General features: G+C 46.9%; 1 protein-coding gene across 7 annotated transcripts in view; it reads left to right on the top strand.

The window, feature by feature from the left end:
• The window catches only part of NHSL1 (NHS like 1), a 471418-nt gene that overhangs the window by 282953 nt on the left and 172961 nt on the right, over positions 1 to 15504 (top strand). The window contains exon 1 of one of the 7 annotated variants that reach the window (XM_078649353.1): positions 11659 to 11778. The exons of the other annotated variants lie outside the window; for them this stretch is intronic. Coding sequence (XP_078505479.1) covers positions 11763 to 11778 — 16 coding nt within the window. The 5' untranslated portion in view covers positions 11659 to 11762. Of the gene's footprint in view, positions 1 to 11658; positions 11779 to 15504 lie in introns of those variants that run through there. 7 annotated transcript variants of the gene reach the window in all.

The raw sequence follows: 15504 nt of genomic DNA, 5'->3' as shown, positions 1-15504 counted from the left end.
ATCCGTGTGCATTCCAAGCCGTGTTTCCAGGGAGAATCGATCACTCCTTGCTCCTCATTCCTTCCGGTCGATAGCAGCGGTGCACTCGTTTTAAAAATGAAAGCTCCAGTTACACCATGCAACGAGTCACTCTTTGAAGCGGGTGCTGTCACGCGACGGTGTCCGCGTGAACAATATAAGCTCCAAATTCCAACAAACAAACACAGCGTCACAGAGTTGCAAATAAATTGTCTGGCCGGGTTCAAGGAAAACAGCACTCACGCACATAGCAGCATATCATCAAAGGGCTTTATGCGAACAAACTGAAAACAATAATGAACATACTGCAGAATATCGCAACAACCCCATGAGAGCCACATTAAGCAAAAATCACGGGAGCATTGCTTAATGTGGCTCTCATGGGGTTGTTGCGATATTCTGCAGTATGTTCATTATTGTTTTCAGTTTGGATTAATTTTCCTTAACTATGATTACCAGTAATGACCAAAATTGTTATTTGCCGATCCACGGCTCAGAGTATGGAATTTAAAACCCATTTAATGTTTTAAATGATGCACGTTTGTTTACTACATACTCCAAGATGGCGCGTAAATAGGCGCGGATATTGTAGTCCATTGTTTGTGTTTATGATAACTGCAAACATAGAAAATGGTGCCACTAAGTGTGTTTCCGATGTGAACACTGACGAAGGGATCTTATCCTGAAACGCGTTTGTTCGAATAAAGCCCTTTGATGATATGCTGCTATGTGCGTGAGTGCTGTTTTCCTTGAACCCGGCTGGATTTTCAAGGAATTTGGAGCTTATATATATATATATATATATATATATATATATATATATATACACTTTCTATTTTACAATGTTCATTATGGAATTGTTTTAATTCCATCATATCTCTTATAGTTTCTTCAGAAATGTACAGTTTAGCTTTCTCTGGGTGCAGGCATGTTATATCAGGATTCCCTGCTTTCAAGGTATGTTATAAATAGCTTCTTGCTGCAGAGAGACACATGTCACCAGCCGAATGCATAGAGAACCCTCTCACTCTGCCAACTCACATGGGTTGAAATGAAATTGCACATTGTTGCTCAAGAAGCAGCCATGCTCCAGGTGCAGAAAATTGCCCAGTGCCAAAAGGGGCTGGAGATTTTGTTTCCAAATGAAAAGATCTTCGTTGTTGTACATGGAACCAGTCCCTGGAGCGGGGCCATTATTGGCACGGCCCAGTATTGTCAGTTAGACTGGGAAAGCCTAAGCCCCTGGTTTCGCTGCTGGCTTGGTAGAGACTTCCAGTGACTTGGCTTATAGGGGCTCACCCTTGACTGATGCTACCATAGGTCCCAACACCCAAGTAGACGTCATCAAACAAAGAAACAATATTTGGCGATTGTTAGTGATGCTGGTAAAGAGAATTGCTTTTCTCTATACTGAATGGCCTTTTTAAGTCAGTTTGCCAGTGCCTATCGATACATATTCATCGGCCTGCGTTTTGTGAAGTTTGGTAGCAGAGAGGGTTTGTGTTGCCGAAAATGACACCCCGCCCGATGCTATCAAAATATCTGTGTCGGAAACTGAAGCAAGCAAGTGTCTTTGTGGTTTTTCAAAAACTGTGCTGGTCAGCATTGTGGATCTTGGATAGACGCTAGGGCCCTACGTCTGGCTGATGGATACAACATTAGCTGAGTGTCCCACTCATGTGATCTCCCCCGTGCAGCTGCTTCCAGGATGTCCTGTGGTGTGCTGTCCGTCCAAAGGATTCCCTCTGGGGCGAGGGTGGAGAAGTAGCTTCCTTGACGTGCGCTCTTGTTCAGATCATTGCAGGCCGAGTTCGCCTTCTCCATGGATAGGAGGACGAAATAGTATTGGATTGAAACAGATATCAGGGAGAATGTGGCAGAGTAAAATTGTTGTCCATTGTGTTAGGAACCTACCTGAGAGACTGGGGGTGGTAAAGAGTTTGTCTATGGCTCCCTGTGTGAAGGGACCCCCAGAGGTAAGTTAAATATTTTTTCAAAGTATCCATGTCTGCCCTCAAGTATTGTTGGAAGAGCTTTAAGGTTTACTTTCAAAAGTATTTTGGGGTGTGCACGTGCCTCAATAGTAAGAACAATGAGTTATGATGTCACTTTTCACGGTAAACATCCTTTACAATGCAACTTTTACAACGCACTACCATTACGACGCAACTTTTACAACGCAAGTTATTACAACGAATTGCGCTGGGGCGCGCTCTAGGATAGGGAATAGTTTCATTACTATCCAACACCTTCCCTACTATCCACGGGGACTGGAGTTGGAATAGTAAATTAAACTATTCACTATCCAGCACCCCCCAACGCAAGTCGTTGTAACGACTTGCGTTGTAAAACCTGCGTCATAATGGCATGCATTGTAAAAGCATGCGTTGTAGTGTCATACATCCCTTTTCACAAGCAGGAGGGGTATCAAAGGCTTCTTTCGACAGGGCGCTCTGTAAGGTAAGATGTGTGTTTTGAACCATCATGGTGGATAAGTCAAAACTGAAGACATTTCATATCGTTAATGCAGCCACTTTGCATTCTTATTTTACCTTCATATGATTTGTTTTCGTGGTTCCAAACAGGATCCTGAAGTGATGTTAAACAGCTATTTACACCTCTGTCCGTGCCAGTCTGGAGTATGATAATGTCTCCCAAAATAGCTGTTGTTAAGAGATGAGTAGTTCAGGTGGCAGTTCCATGTCCGTGGCTGGTACAGAGAGTTTCGACCATGTCTCCCTGCTGTTGTGGTTGCTGCTAGGTTTGAATTTAAAGTTCTCTGTTGCTCACTATCCTGCGTGGTACCAGCCCATCAGTAGAAAAACTGAACCTCTGGCATCATTGCAGAACCATTTGCTCTGAATCGTGCGATCTCCGAGCAGCCCCACAATATCATCAAGCAAATCGCGGGGCAGGTCCTCTTCTGTACAGGCCTCAGAGTCACAGAATAATCTTCCCCTCACCCTGCATTTTCCAAGTTATTGAAAAAACTCAAGACTTGGTTTTCCTCCTCTTTGTAATTGCATTTTGCTTCTTTTTAAGTTTCTGCGCCCGCTCCAGGTAACCAGGTTACTGTATAGCCCAGTTCTTCCGTTTGTGTCATCTCATAGCACTTTTAGAGTCTGTGCACCCTCAGGGCAGCCAGTAGTCATTATGTTTGGTTAGAGAACCTAATATCTGTCAAATGTAGTCATTTGTGATGGTTGGTCGTTGGTAGTGGCTGACTAGGAAGTTTACCGTCCTGACAAGTTTCTGTGTAGTTCTTTGGTGAATTAATGTGTGCCGATGGACTTAGCTGTCTGTTGCGTTTTATCATGCACATTGTAGTTGTAAGCAAAATAAACCAAAGTTGGGTAACTCATTTACGCAATTGACTTGCATCAAAGTGGGAGCAATTCTAGGCGGAAGAAATAAAGGGGCTTATGCCTTCAATAATCTGTAGTGTCCCACTTGAATTGGTTGTGTTGGCATGTATATACATCGTCCTCTTGACTACCGAAAAGAGGCCCTGTAATCAGCCCACCAACAAAGGGCCCGGCAGCAGTACCCCCCATCCAGGCCACAACATACTGGTCCTTTGTGACCCCTGCTCATCTGATTGAGAGCAAGGCCTTGTGAAGGGTGGGTGGCTCCTGTGGTCTCAGTTGCAAAGCGACATATTGTGCAGGTGTGTCCTCCAATCAGGCCTCTTGCCATGCTGCCCATTGAGGGGCACCGCAGGACAACTATTGCCCCACAGTTTAGTGTCACATCAGTTGTAACCCTTTCTGAAAAGCACCTCCAGCCCTTTCTGAGCTGTAAAAGAGGTGCTGGTAGGTGGCTGAGTGGGAGGGGCTGCAGCCCAGGAGGAGTCTCCACAAAAGCAGCTTAAGGAGCAGGGTGATCTATTAAGATGCAAACTGCCCTGAATGCATCGCATAGTATGCAAATTAGAGGGGGCTCGCACATTCTCTTTATGCCAAGGGCTCCAAAAATCCTAAAACAGGCCCTGACTTTCTTTACCTTACTGAAAAAAAATCCCCAGCTTAATGTCCATTAAATGTAGGTGGGTCGTGAAATTTGGCGTGCTAAAAATCGGGTCGTGGTTCCAAAAAGTTTGGGTGGCGCTGGCCTGGACTGTATTTTAAAAGTGCCGACATCTCTGCTAGAATTAAAAGCTTTCTAAACCTGCCCTGCGCCCGATGCCAGCGCCTTCTTAACTCCCACACTTTCCACTTACTCGCGCCTTTGCTCTGAAAAATTCCCGCGAACGGTAATGTGATGAAAAGCCGCGGGCGAATCGCTTTGCTTTGCTAAATTTATTAGGAAGTAAGTGCTGTGTGCACGTTGCAACCGCCTTTCCTTCAGCACCAGCATCACAAACAGCATTTTAGCTGTCAGAGCTCAGGCGTGGAGTGCACCCGGCCCCAGGCTGACACTTTGAACCTCCTCGGCTTCCGTCAAACAAGCAGGTGCATTAAGCATACATTTGGTTTTATCTAGCGCCGCTTAATATTGTAAGTAGTGCTGGCATGCGCTTCAGGCACGGTACACGCATTGTACGCTATAGGCACTGAAACCGGAGTTATACGTCATAGCTTTAAACCGTGTGAGATTTGGGCAGGGCCGGGTGGAAGGGTGTCAATCAGACCTTTAAAAATTCTGGAATGTCATATTAAATTCATGCTTGAGGTGACGTTTCCGGCTGCTTTGTTCCATTTAGGCCCACAAACACAAATCCAGATGTCAGGTGGGAAATCGCGAGTTTCGCATTTCTGGCATAGTTGTGTGAAGCACGCGGCCATTTTACTTTGCAAAGTGCGACGTTTGTATTCTTAACATGTTGAGGGATGGGGTTGGAATTACCTCAGGACTTCCTACTAAAAATAGTTTTCATAGTTGAGTTTTTCTTCACTATTTTTTTGCAGATACTTTTTCCATTTTAAAGCAAGTTATGCGTTTCAGCCCACATAAACCTAATTTTTGCAGTTTTGGTGACATTTTTTAGACCTCCATCAGCTTTGTGAAATTCATTGTTACCAGAAGGTTTGAAGAATGCAAGACCGCAGCAGTACATGGCCACACACACCACTGTAAAGGCCTTCCCCTGAGTCTGCTTTCTATTTTGTTTGACGGCATAGGCCTGGAATGCTTTTGCTGCCCTCGTGTGTTTGACAGTAGTAAGTCGCGCTTTTATGTGTCTGATCCCTTATCCCATTGTGGTGGCACACTGGGCTCATTGTCATCTTGACTTAGAGCCGGTGTGGCCTATGTATTGTGAGTTTATGGTATTCACATACATCTGTGTAGTAGGTCCTCCTGGCAGCCTGTTGTAATAAATACTCTTATCTGTTTTATAGTTGTTCCTTTGGCTGTCTTAAGTCTATATTTTACATAGTGCTGACAAGCCATGATAAAGGTTTTCTTGGCGCTTCTCTGTGGTTGCAGTGGAGGTGCGCGAGAGTGCTGTCAGTGAGCTGTTAAGTTGGAAGTGAGCTAAGTTGGGGGTGAGCACTTGTATTACTTTGGGTATAAGGGTGACTTGCAATTCAGGGGTCACCCCTTAGCAGTCACTTGTAGCCGCAAGAGTTGGTACTTGTGATTAGGTCTGGTCCACCTCATTTTAGGGACCCCTGTTTTGGTCAGACATAAGGAGGTCCCCATGGTCTCCTACCTAATGTGGTGGCCCACACACATGGGATTGTGGGTGTTGTGGTCCCTTGAACATGTTGAGGAGCTGTGGTGACGAGTGTGACCCCCTGGGTCTCTGTAGCCCCCTTCCCTTTTCCCTTTTGTTGGTGGAGTGGTCGGTGCTATCCAGATTTCATCCTCGGAGAGACAGCGATTTCTTTGTTGTCTGAATCTAGTAAGCCAAAATGGCGAGAGATTAGTACAATTTATTCAAATTATCACTTTTGAGGCACAGTAGTCTGGCCCTGAGATCAGATTGTCCATGCATTATTGCATTGTAATTATGCACTGTGCTTAATTTATAATAGTAAGTGCCCGTGCCCAAGGCTTTGCTCAGAAGCTCTGCACACTGAATCCAAGGCGGGGAGTCTTAACCCACCTCCTGCCTCTCTCAATAACCAACAGACACTCCCTGCCCTTTAATCTCACACGCGCAGGCTCCATTTTTAGGTCTCGCCTCTCAATGCGCATGCGCATTGAGCGGAGCGAGACTATAGGGGTTAAACAAGACTTACCTGGACTGGCGATTTGATGCTGTGCCCGTGCGCTTTTAGGTCAATGCCAAGAGCATTGACCTAAAATGCGCGTGCACATCATCAAATCGCCAGCCATCTGTTCCCCAGCAGCTCTTCCCGCTCCGCCCCACAAGCTTCCCCCAGCGTGCGCTCTGCCTTAGCAGCACTCCTCCCACACCTATGAAGTGAAGCTTCGCTTCACTTCAAAGGCCCCTGCTGCTTCACACTATTCACGGCCGTAAGGCCGTGTCTCTCCCCCATCGCCGCTCTCCCTGCTCCACCCCCTGCTGCGGCCGTGTCGCATTTCTCCTCCCCCCCTCCCCACAGCAATGCCCTCCGTCTTGTTTTCCATTCCCTCTGAACAGTGAGCTCAGCACAGCCCAGACTTTTAATAATGGGCGTCTGCGGGAACTTAATAGTAGCAACATTGTTTTAATATGAAACATCTGCCAGCATCTAATATGATTAATCATCCCACTCGGTCTGTCTCTGTTCTCTGGTGTTTGTATATGTCGCTCAGTGTCTCCACACTCCTTATGCGCCACTCAACTATGACTATTGGTGAGCAGTACTCTGCCTATTTCTCAAACACTCATTACTGCTGAGTAGCAGTCTGTCTTCCTACTCTCGTGTCTTTCTGTCGGCTTCCCCCCATCAGCCTGCTCACCCATCCGCCCACCCACTCACCGATCCGCTCATCAATCTATTCATCCACCCACTTTTCCTCTCAATCCATTCGCCCATCTGTCCGACAAATGATTTTTTACTCGCTCTCGCCCTCGTTCTCCTCTCTCTGCCTTAATTCTTAATTTATCACGCACCTCGACTTTCCCTCCTTCTATTTCTCCGCCCCATCGCCCTGGCCTTTTCACTACTTCCCCCGGTCTCTAGATGTCCCCTTTGTATTACCTCCAAGTGGGCTTCTACCTCGTTCATCTTGTTCGCCATTTTGTATGCCTGATCTCTATTTTGGTACTCTTACGTGTGCGCTTACGACGTGAGCGTGCGTGTTTTTATCTCAGTTGCTGTCTACTTTCTTCAGCGCCTATTTGCTTCTGTGGTTATTTTCTGCACTCTCAATTTATTTTGACTATGACTATTGGTGAGCAGTACTCTGCCTACTTCCTTCAGTTTTTTTTAAGGTGTCTGTCATTTCCTCTTTAAATAGTGAAGTCGTAGGCATTTAAAAAAAATAGTTCAGAAATTGCATAAAGTCGCTCCATGGCAAGATGGCTTATTTCCTGTGCGTGATCTGCCTGACCCCGTCTGTATATACAGTTGAAAGGAGAATAAAGGGGGCTGGGAGATGGATGGCTTGTCTTCAGTTACCTCGAGCGGGAGGGAGGGCAGTTCCGCCCGCATTGCTGCGGTGGCAAATTATAGGCCTTCACAAAAGAGGCAAATGAAAGAAAACCGTCACCCCCCCTCACAACCCTCTCACTCTCACTCAGCCTCACACCCTCACCCACCCTCACCCTCACACACCCTCACCCTCACACACCCTCACCCTCACACACCCTTACACACCCTCACACCCTCACTCATCCTCACCCCCTCATCCTCACACACCCTCACTCACCCTCACACCCTCACCCCCCTCACAACCCTCTCACCCTCACTCAGCCTCATACCCTCACCCTCACACACCCTCACACTCGCACCCTCTCACCATCACCCCCCGCACCCTCACACACCCTTACCCTCATCCCCTCACCCTCACACACCCTCAGTCACCCTCACCCTCACACCCCCTAACCCACACCCTCACACACCCTCACCCTCACACCCCCTCACTCACCCTAACCCTCACACCGTCACACACCCACTCACCCTCACCCCCCTCACCCTCACACCACTCAATGCTACAACACATATTGTGTTACAATAGGTGTCACATTTGCGAAAGATAAAACTATTGGCATTGTAAATAACAAAGCTATTAATTTCGCTATTTTCAAAACAAGCACATAAATAAAAAATGTGTCCTTTACAATACCAATAGCTCAAACTTTCCTAATGCGAGACCTATTGCATTGCTGTGCTTCTCTCCCCTGCTGCAGTCTCCTTCTTCCTAGAGATGTGGCCTAACGACCAGAGCTGCCATCTAAGTCACGTAAATACAAAACATGTTGCATTCCAAATGCTATAGTTGTCACATTCGCGAAAGTTATAACTATTTGTGTGGTAAATGACAAAGCTATCAATGTAGCTAATTTAACCCCTTCAGTGCTGATGACAAAGCCAGCTCGTCATGGGCGTTACCTGCGCTACGTGGATGACGAGCTGGCTTTGTCATAAACAATTTACAACAAGGGGTGGTGATGGACAGAGTCTCTGAATTAAGCAGAGTACTCTCACCCAGTCAAGAGATCAGGGCTAGATCCAACACCGTTTTTTAGCTCATTGCACCATCCCAGTTTCAGAACCTGGCTGTATGCAAATTAGTCTGTCCCTGGCCCAGTGCATCATGGGAACAGGGCAGACCAGACTACAAAAGCCAATTCTTACACTGGGAAGGAAACCAGCTTCCGGGGACCGGTTTCTGGCATTTCAGCCGTCTTCGGCCCGGCTTGCTTGAATCCTGATGGTGCAATGAGCAAGGGACTCACATCTGAGTATACCCTTCCACGCTTAGGGTGGACAAAATTATTTACAACAAGGGGTGGTGATGGACAGAGTCTCTGAATTAAGCAGAGTACTCTCACCCAGTCAAGAGATCAGGGCTAGATCCAACACCGTTTTTTAGCTCATTGCACCATCCCAGTTTCAGAACCTGGCTGTATGCAAATTAGTCTGTCCCTGGCCCAGTGCATCATGGGAACAGGGCAGACCAGACTACAAAAGCCAATTCTTACACTGGGAAGGAAACAAGCTTCCGGGGACCGGTTTCTGGCATTTCAGCCGTCTTCGGCCCGGCTTGCTTGAATCCTGATGGTGCAATGAGCAAGGGACTCACATCTGAGTAATCATCTGTTGTTAATTATTTTGTCATAAACAAGCCATTTTTTTTTCAGCGCACAGCGGGAAAACGCGGTAGCACGGTAGGGGTTAAAAACCAACAAATAAATAAAATATTTGTCATTTACAAGACCAATAGCTCCAACATTTCTAATGCGAGACCTATTGCATTTCCAATGCTTGTTCTTCCTCTGAGATGGTTTTGGGATCTTTTCCTCACTCTTTCCGATCTGGGTGTTTTCCCGCTATTCCACTGGGAAAATATCTGATGCAGACAAATAAGTGCTGGTGCCGAAAAATAAGTGTTGGCGTCCCCCACCAGCTCTCAGTAAACTGGGGTGCAGGTGTGTTCTCATGGGACATCACAGAACAATACATGCACTCTGCAGTGACAGGCAGTAACACTGTGGTAACATGGAGTTGTTATCGCTGCCCCAAAAGGTGGACCTCTGTTCTTTTAATCATGTTACTCTTGTTTTTTTGTCTGTACTGAAAACACAGATCTATGTTTCCTTAAGTGTGGACCTTTAATTGGGTATTAGTTGATTGTGATGGTTATTGTAACCTATAACTGCCTTCTGAATAAATCCTTGACAGTTTGACTTCGGTTCTGCACGAGGTGTTCAGACAGAAATAGGAGGCTTTGGAACTTTTGAGTATTGCAGAAGTACCCAAAGTGTGCTACTCTAGCTGTACTGGACTTACTCACTTGAGCTTTGCCCAGTAACCACAGGCTGCCTCAGGACTCGGGGAGTATGCCCTATCTGCATCGAGCTGATAACTCCAGGGCAATAAGAGGGAAATTAAACTGGACAGCAGTATGTAGACTTAAGAACATGGTTGCATAAGGGGAGTGTGAAGAACAATTTTAGGTGCGTAGTGTTTCTCGTCACCTGTTCTTCTAGTCTATATACCCTTTCCCCGTACTCACACAACTTAAATATAGTTACATTACCTTCATTATACATATATACCTTCTAGTTATGTATGTATTTTTATATTTATTACTGTATTCCTAAATCAGCATCTCCAATACACTACCCTATATCTCACCATATACCCCTCTAAATACATCCTCTACCTCCACTCGTTGACTCATCCCAAATCTCATTCTATTACTCTCTCCAACGCACTACCCGATTTCTCACTCCATACCTCTCTCTGTATATCCTCTATATCCACTCTCGGACTCATCCCAAATCCCATTCTACTACTATGATCACCAAAATAACCCTTTCTAGAATCTTCCCTACTTCGCCGCTCCTTGCATCTTCTCAAACCTCTTTTTCTATTCAGATTTCCCAAACAAGCCTTTCTAAACCCTTCCCTCATGTATCCCTCCTAGACTCATTCAATACCTCATCTCTCTCCTTAATCCACTTCTCGAGACTCTTCCCTCCCCCAGCTCTCCTTTACTCGTCCATAACCTCCTCCTACTGCTGTGATCTCCAAATATAAACTTTTTAGGCCCTTCCCTCTTCTATCCCTCCATTATCCTTTTCAACGCAACTAACAGACTCGCATGTCCACCGCTTAAAGTAATCTCAGCTTTCCCTATACTAATCCACCACTAATACTTTTTGTGTTCCAGAGTAGCGTGTTACTCACCCAAAAGCGCTTTGATGCCTCGTTGGTGGTAGTAAGCACTATATCAATGCTATTACTGTTACCACAGGTGAAGTTAAGCGCTTAATATGCACATAATTACATAACGCGATTGCAGTACTGTGCTCGGTAGAAGTACCGAAGTTAGTCTTAAAGTAACTTCCAGAGTGGGTTGAATTAGCTTGTGGGAGCTGAGTGTGTACTTCATGGGTCACTCAGACACGTGGCTCGGATTACCAGGGGCCCTTGGCCCCCTGCATGGAGCCTGGAATTTAACATGATTGGAGGATGAGGAGTGCAGGTTCAGTAACTAACCGCCCCCCTCCCTCCCTCCTACATGAGCAGCAGTATGGATAACTGTAACCTGCTTGTGTGTAGTGCTTCATACCACAATGTTGTCGCTTTGAAGCGCTGTAAATACCAGGCGCTACTCTTAACCCAATTGAGAGTTTCGGAAGTTGATTTATTAAGGCTTGCAAGAAAGGCGTCACCGGTTGGCTTCTAGGCGCTTTATAGATCTGAAGATGAGGCTGGATGTAAGTGCCTGTCGGGGGGGGCGGGGGGGGCCGGGCTAAGTCCCCCCCCACCCCTGCCCGGCTGGACTCGCAGAGAGTCCAGGGGAGGAACGCGCGGGGTTAGTATTCACAACAAACAGTTGAGTCGGATTAGCGGCGAGTTGTGTTTTTCCAGTCGCGGCGCTGGATGGCTTTGAGCCGCGTCCAGAGGCGGAACCTGCTGACACAGCAGAGGAGACAATGGGGCGGCGTGTGCGGGGCTTTGTGTAGGGTTCGGGGCGGGGAAGCAGCGAGAAGGGCGGGCGGTGACAGCGCTGCTGGAGCGGGGCACGGGCGAGGCGCGTCCTGCAGAGTGCTGGCCCGGTGCCACCCTCCCCCTGCCCTGCCGGGGGAACAGCTGTGCCGGGCACGGTCAGGCAGGGGCCCTCCGACCCTCCAGCACTCCCGGGCTCCTCTATCGCTCTCCGCGCGGCCCTGCGGGATGTTCTGCCTGAGAGGTAAGTGCTTCTACACTCTCTTTAAAGTGCGCCGAGGTGCCCTCTCCATGCCAGGGGGCGTCGGTGCCCGCCTGGCAGAGCAGGATCGCCTCGGTGTGAAGCTGATGGGACTTTGCGCCTTGGGATTTTGGGAAACTTCAGCCCCGATTGCATAGCGCCGTTCCCTGGGCTGGATGCTCACTAGGCGCTGTGTGGCTTTAATGAGTTATTGCAATAAGGAGTCCGAAAAAAAGCGGTTTAGCGTTGCTTCTCCTGCCTCAGACATGGGTGTTCTGGGCGCCGATGCCCTTGTGCAGCCAGGGTCTCGCAGAGTTTTTGTTTCTACTTTTATGTTTTTCTCGTGTTGTGTTTGTTGTCAGGGTGTTGACGAGCCACCGCCGCCTTCAACACCGTGGCGCTGCCCCTGCACACCCGGCATCGTGTTCCTAGGACAAGGGACATTGGGAAAACGTGTACTTTGGGGGGCGGGGGCATTCTCCCTAAGAAAGAGAACTGATGCTTGCGGAGGCTGCCAAAGGGGGGACAGCAGCGGTTTACACCCTGCCAGGCGCATCTTTTCTGATTTAAGTCACAACGCAGAAACTGATGTACCTGCTCACGATACACCCCCAGGGAAGTGCTGGGGGAAAGAAATGACAGATTCTACCGTGTACCCTCCCTGGGTCTGAGGAAGGTAGGGTACCATTCAGTTTCTCTGTTTAATTCCGAATTATAACGGGGCATCATACAGTTGGCAATGTCGGACTTAAAAACGGGAAAGGTTCCTGGAACAAACACAAAAGGGTTGTAAAGTATCCCCCTCAGAATGCACTTTTAGCCACTTCCGGATATTATCCTAAAGGAAGGACTTCCTGTCTGTGTATTCAGACAGCACTATCCAAGAGAAGCCACAAAGGGTTATTAGTAAGCGCTATATCAATCAATCAATCACGGCATTTATATATAAATGTTGCAATACAACTAGAAGTGCCAATAGGCGTGGCTACGTTTACGTGTGTTCTATGTGACGAACTTGGTTTACAGTTTGAAAGCTAGTCCTGTGGGCTCTGCCAATGCTGGGAAGGAAAAACATATTTTCTGTATAGTATGCACATAGGGGATAAATAACTGATTGTGATAGGGTGATAGGGTGATGACTGAATGTATCATTGAGATTTGAAATAGTCCAGCACACCCTCCAGCAAATGAACTTCCAGGACAATGGATTGATAGACCAACCACGAGCGAATAGCATGAGGTATATTCTAAAGAATCAATAACAATGAGTCTGTCAGACAGCTGCATACTCAAGCCAGACCTAAAAAGGAAGTGATTCTGCCAAAAATGGACAGGCCTCATCTCTTAAAAATGGTAGAGCAGGTTAAAAATAAACTTTATCAACAAACATTGGCAAAGCCATTTGGCCTCACCTTTTAAAAACAAGCGGCATGCTGTTTGCTTTGGTAGTGCTTGTTTGGGAGAGGCCAATGATTTTTTGCAGATGTTCTGCAACAACAGCAAAAAGAAAAAAAACATCGTTGTGCTGTTATACAACAATAACAAACCCCCCAAATCCCCTGATTTATACGAGCGCAAATGTGCATACGAGTCATGATCCTATAGTGACCCCCCTGTATGACATTTAGTTGCAGGTGTCTTGAGATGGTGGGCATTTTTATTTTATTTAAATGTACCATTCCAAGAAGGGAGTGTACAAAAAAATCCCTGAGCTAGATAATATTTTTGTTAAAACTTGCAAATTATGCAGTTGATGACAGATTATGTGGCAAATGCATGTAATCCATAATTATGCGAAAAAAGCTGTGTCTGTGGAATCGCATCATTCCAGTGGTCCTGGGTATAATTTAGCAAAGGAGTAGCTTGAATGATGCTGTGGTCATCTGAAGGGATAGTCACTGCCCCTTGAGGCAAGCAAGGAGTAAAGATGAATAGCCAATCTCTGACAGAATCATGGCATGTTATGAGTATTTGTAAAGCCCGCTGTCACCGGGAGGGGTATCCTGGTGATGCGAAGGTGAGATTCTAGACTCGCCCAGGGTGGATGGGTATCTTTTTCAATAGCCAGGTCTTCAGCTTCTTGTGGAACTCAAAAAGTGAGGCGGAGACTGTCATATGTGTGGTAGGTTGTTCCACGCTTTATGGGGTTTTAGGAGAAAGCCCGACCCCTGGAGCTGGTACTTCGTATGCATGGGATGCTTGCAGGTAGGAGTCCAGCTGAACAGAGATGGTTTGCATCAGGATAGCTGAGCCCATGCTCAGCAGCAGGAGATGGATGGAGGCTTTAGAATCGCTCTGTTCCCATAGGCGCCATCTTAGCCCCTTTTTGACAGACCCCCAGGCTTCGTGAAGCACCTGCTCTGCAAGGGGCTGTCTTTCTCTAGCAGCATGACTGCCAGTCAGTGTCTATCTCTAACGGAATTGATGACTGGGCCGAGCAGGTAAACAACCTTTACAACGCGGTCAAAACACCGAAGTGCCATCACAACGCAGCTTTTACAACGCAAGTCGTTACCACGACTTGCACTGGAGGGCGCTCTAGACTAAACAATAGTAGATTTACTATTCTACACCTTCCTACTGTACGTAGGCTGGAGTTGGAATAGTAAATCATACTATTCCTAAGTCCAGCACCCTACAGCGCAAGTCGTGGTAACGACTTGCGTTGTAAAAGCTGCGTTGTGATGTGCCGCGATCATTTTGATCGCGTGGTAACATCATACATCCGCCGGGCATGGCTAACTGTGCCAGCATTGACTCTGCCAGGAAGCGTGTAATGTCAGTTTCAAAGACTGGCTGGCATCTGGACCCATGTGTGCCCTGGAAGGGGTCTTCATCCATTTTGACCTGGCACCCAGCTTTGTAAAACTCTACAGTGCCTGGCGATGTTCAGTACAAACACTGCATCAGTGCCGGTGCCAGCCAGTGTCTGTCTGTATTAGAATGATGGCTGCTCGTGGCACGGTGAACTGTCAGCCACGCCTCTGACAGGAAGTGCTTACGGTGCCAGTTTAGACTGTGGAAGGCATTGTCTAGCTGCATTGTTTGTCTATGACCCTGTTGTGGCGGATTTATGATGCTCTATTCTTTGGGTTGCTGTGGTGTGCTTGTTATAGTCAGGCTGTAACCACTTAACACTTAAAAAGGATGTACCGAATGCCAAAAAATCCTGGACTAGGAAACGATTGACCTCGGTCACACAGAGTGACCTAATAGACGAAACAGATTATCTGGGATTATTTTTGCTTCGTTCGTGAGGGAATATGAATGGATTTGAATTCTATGAGTCATTATTTGGACCTATTGAAAATTCTGAAATTATCATTTAGATTTCTCAGTGGTCTGCCTCATGACCCAGCATTCCACTAGGTAAATCTTTTGCCTTTTCCTCAGTTGGACGGAGTGTGAAATACCACCGACTCTTTACTGAGTACAGTCTGACAATTGGTAAGAAATGATTGCTGCTTTCCCTGTCACTTTTCCATGGATCACCAGCAAAGGTGTGATTGGCTATTGTGTGATTTTTAATCCGGCTCCTCATTGGTCAGAGGAGTGGCATGTACCCGATGATCAGACATTTTGTCCGTGCCTCAGGATCCCAGTTAACTTGTGCTGAACAGTTGTGGGCTTGTTTAGGGCGGCTGCTGGCTTTGGACAGGGGCTGATACCAATGAAGCAGTGAACCTGGGGTTGGCCCTTGTTTGATGAGCTTGTGTCTTTTAAAGTACC

This window comes from Lissotriton helveticus, chromosome 6 (genome assembly GCF_964261635.1).
Source record: "Lissotriton helveticus chromosome 6, aLisHel1.1, whole genome shotgun sequence".
Classification (NCBI taxonomy): Eukaryota; Metazoa; Chordata; class Amphibia; order Caudata; family Salamandridae; genus Lissotriton; species Lissotriton helveticus.
This window is presented reverse-complemented; position numbering and strand designations above follow the sequence as displayed.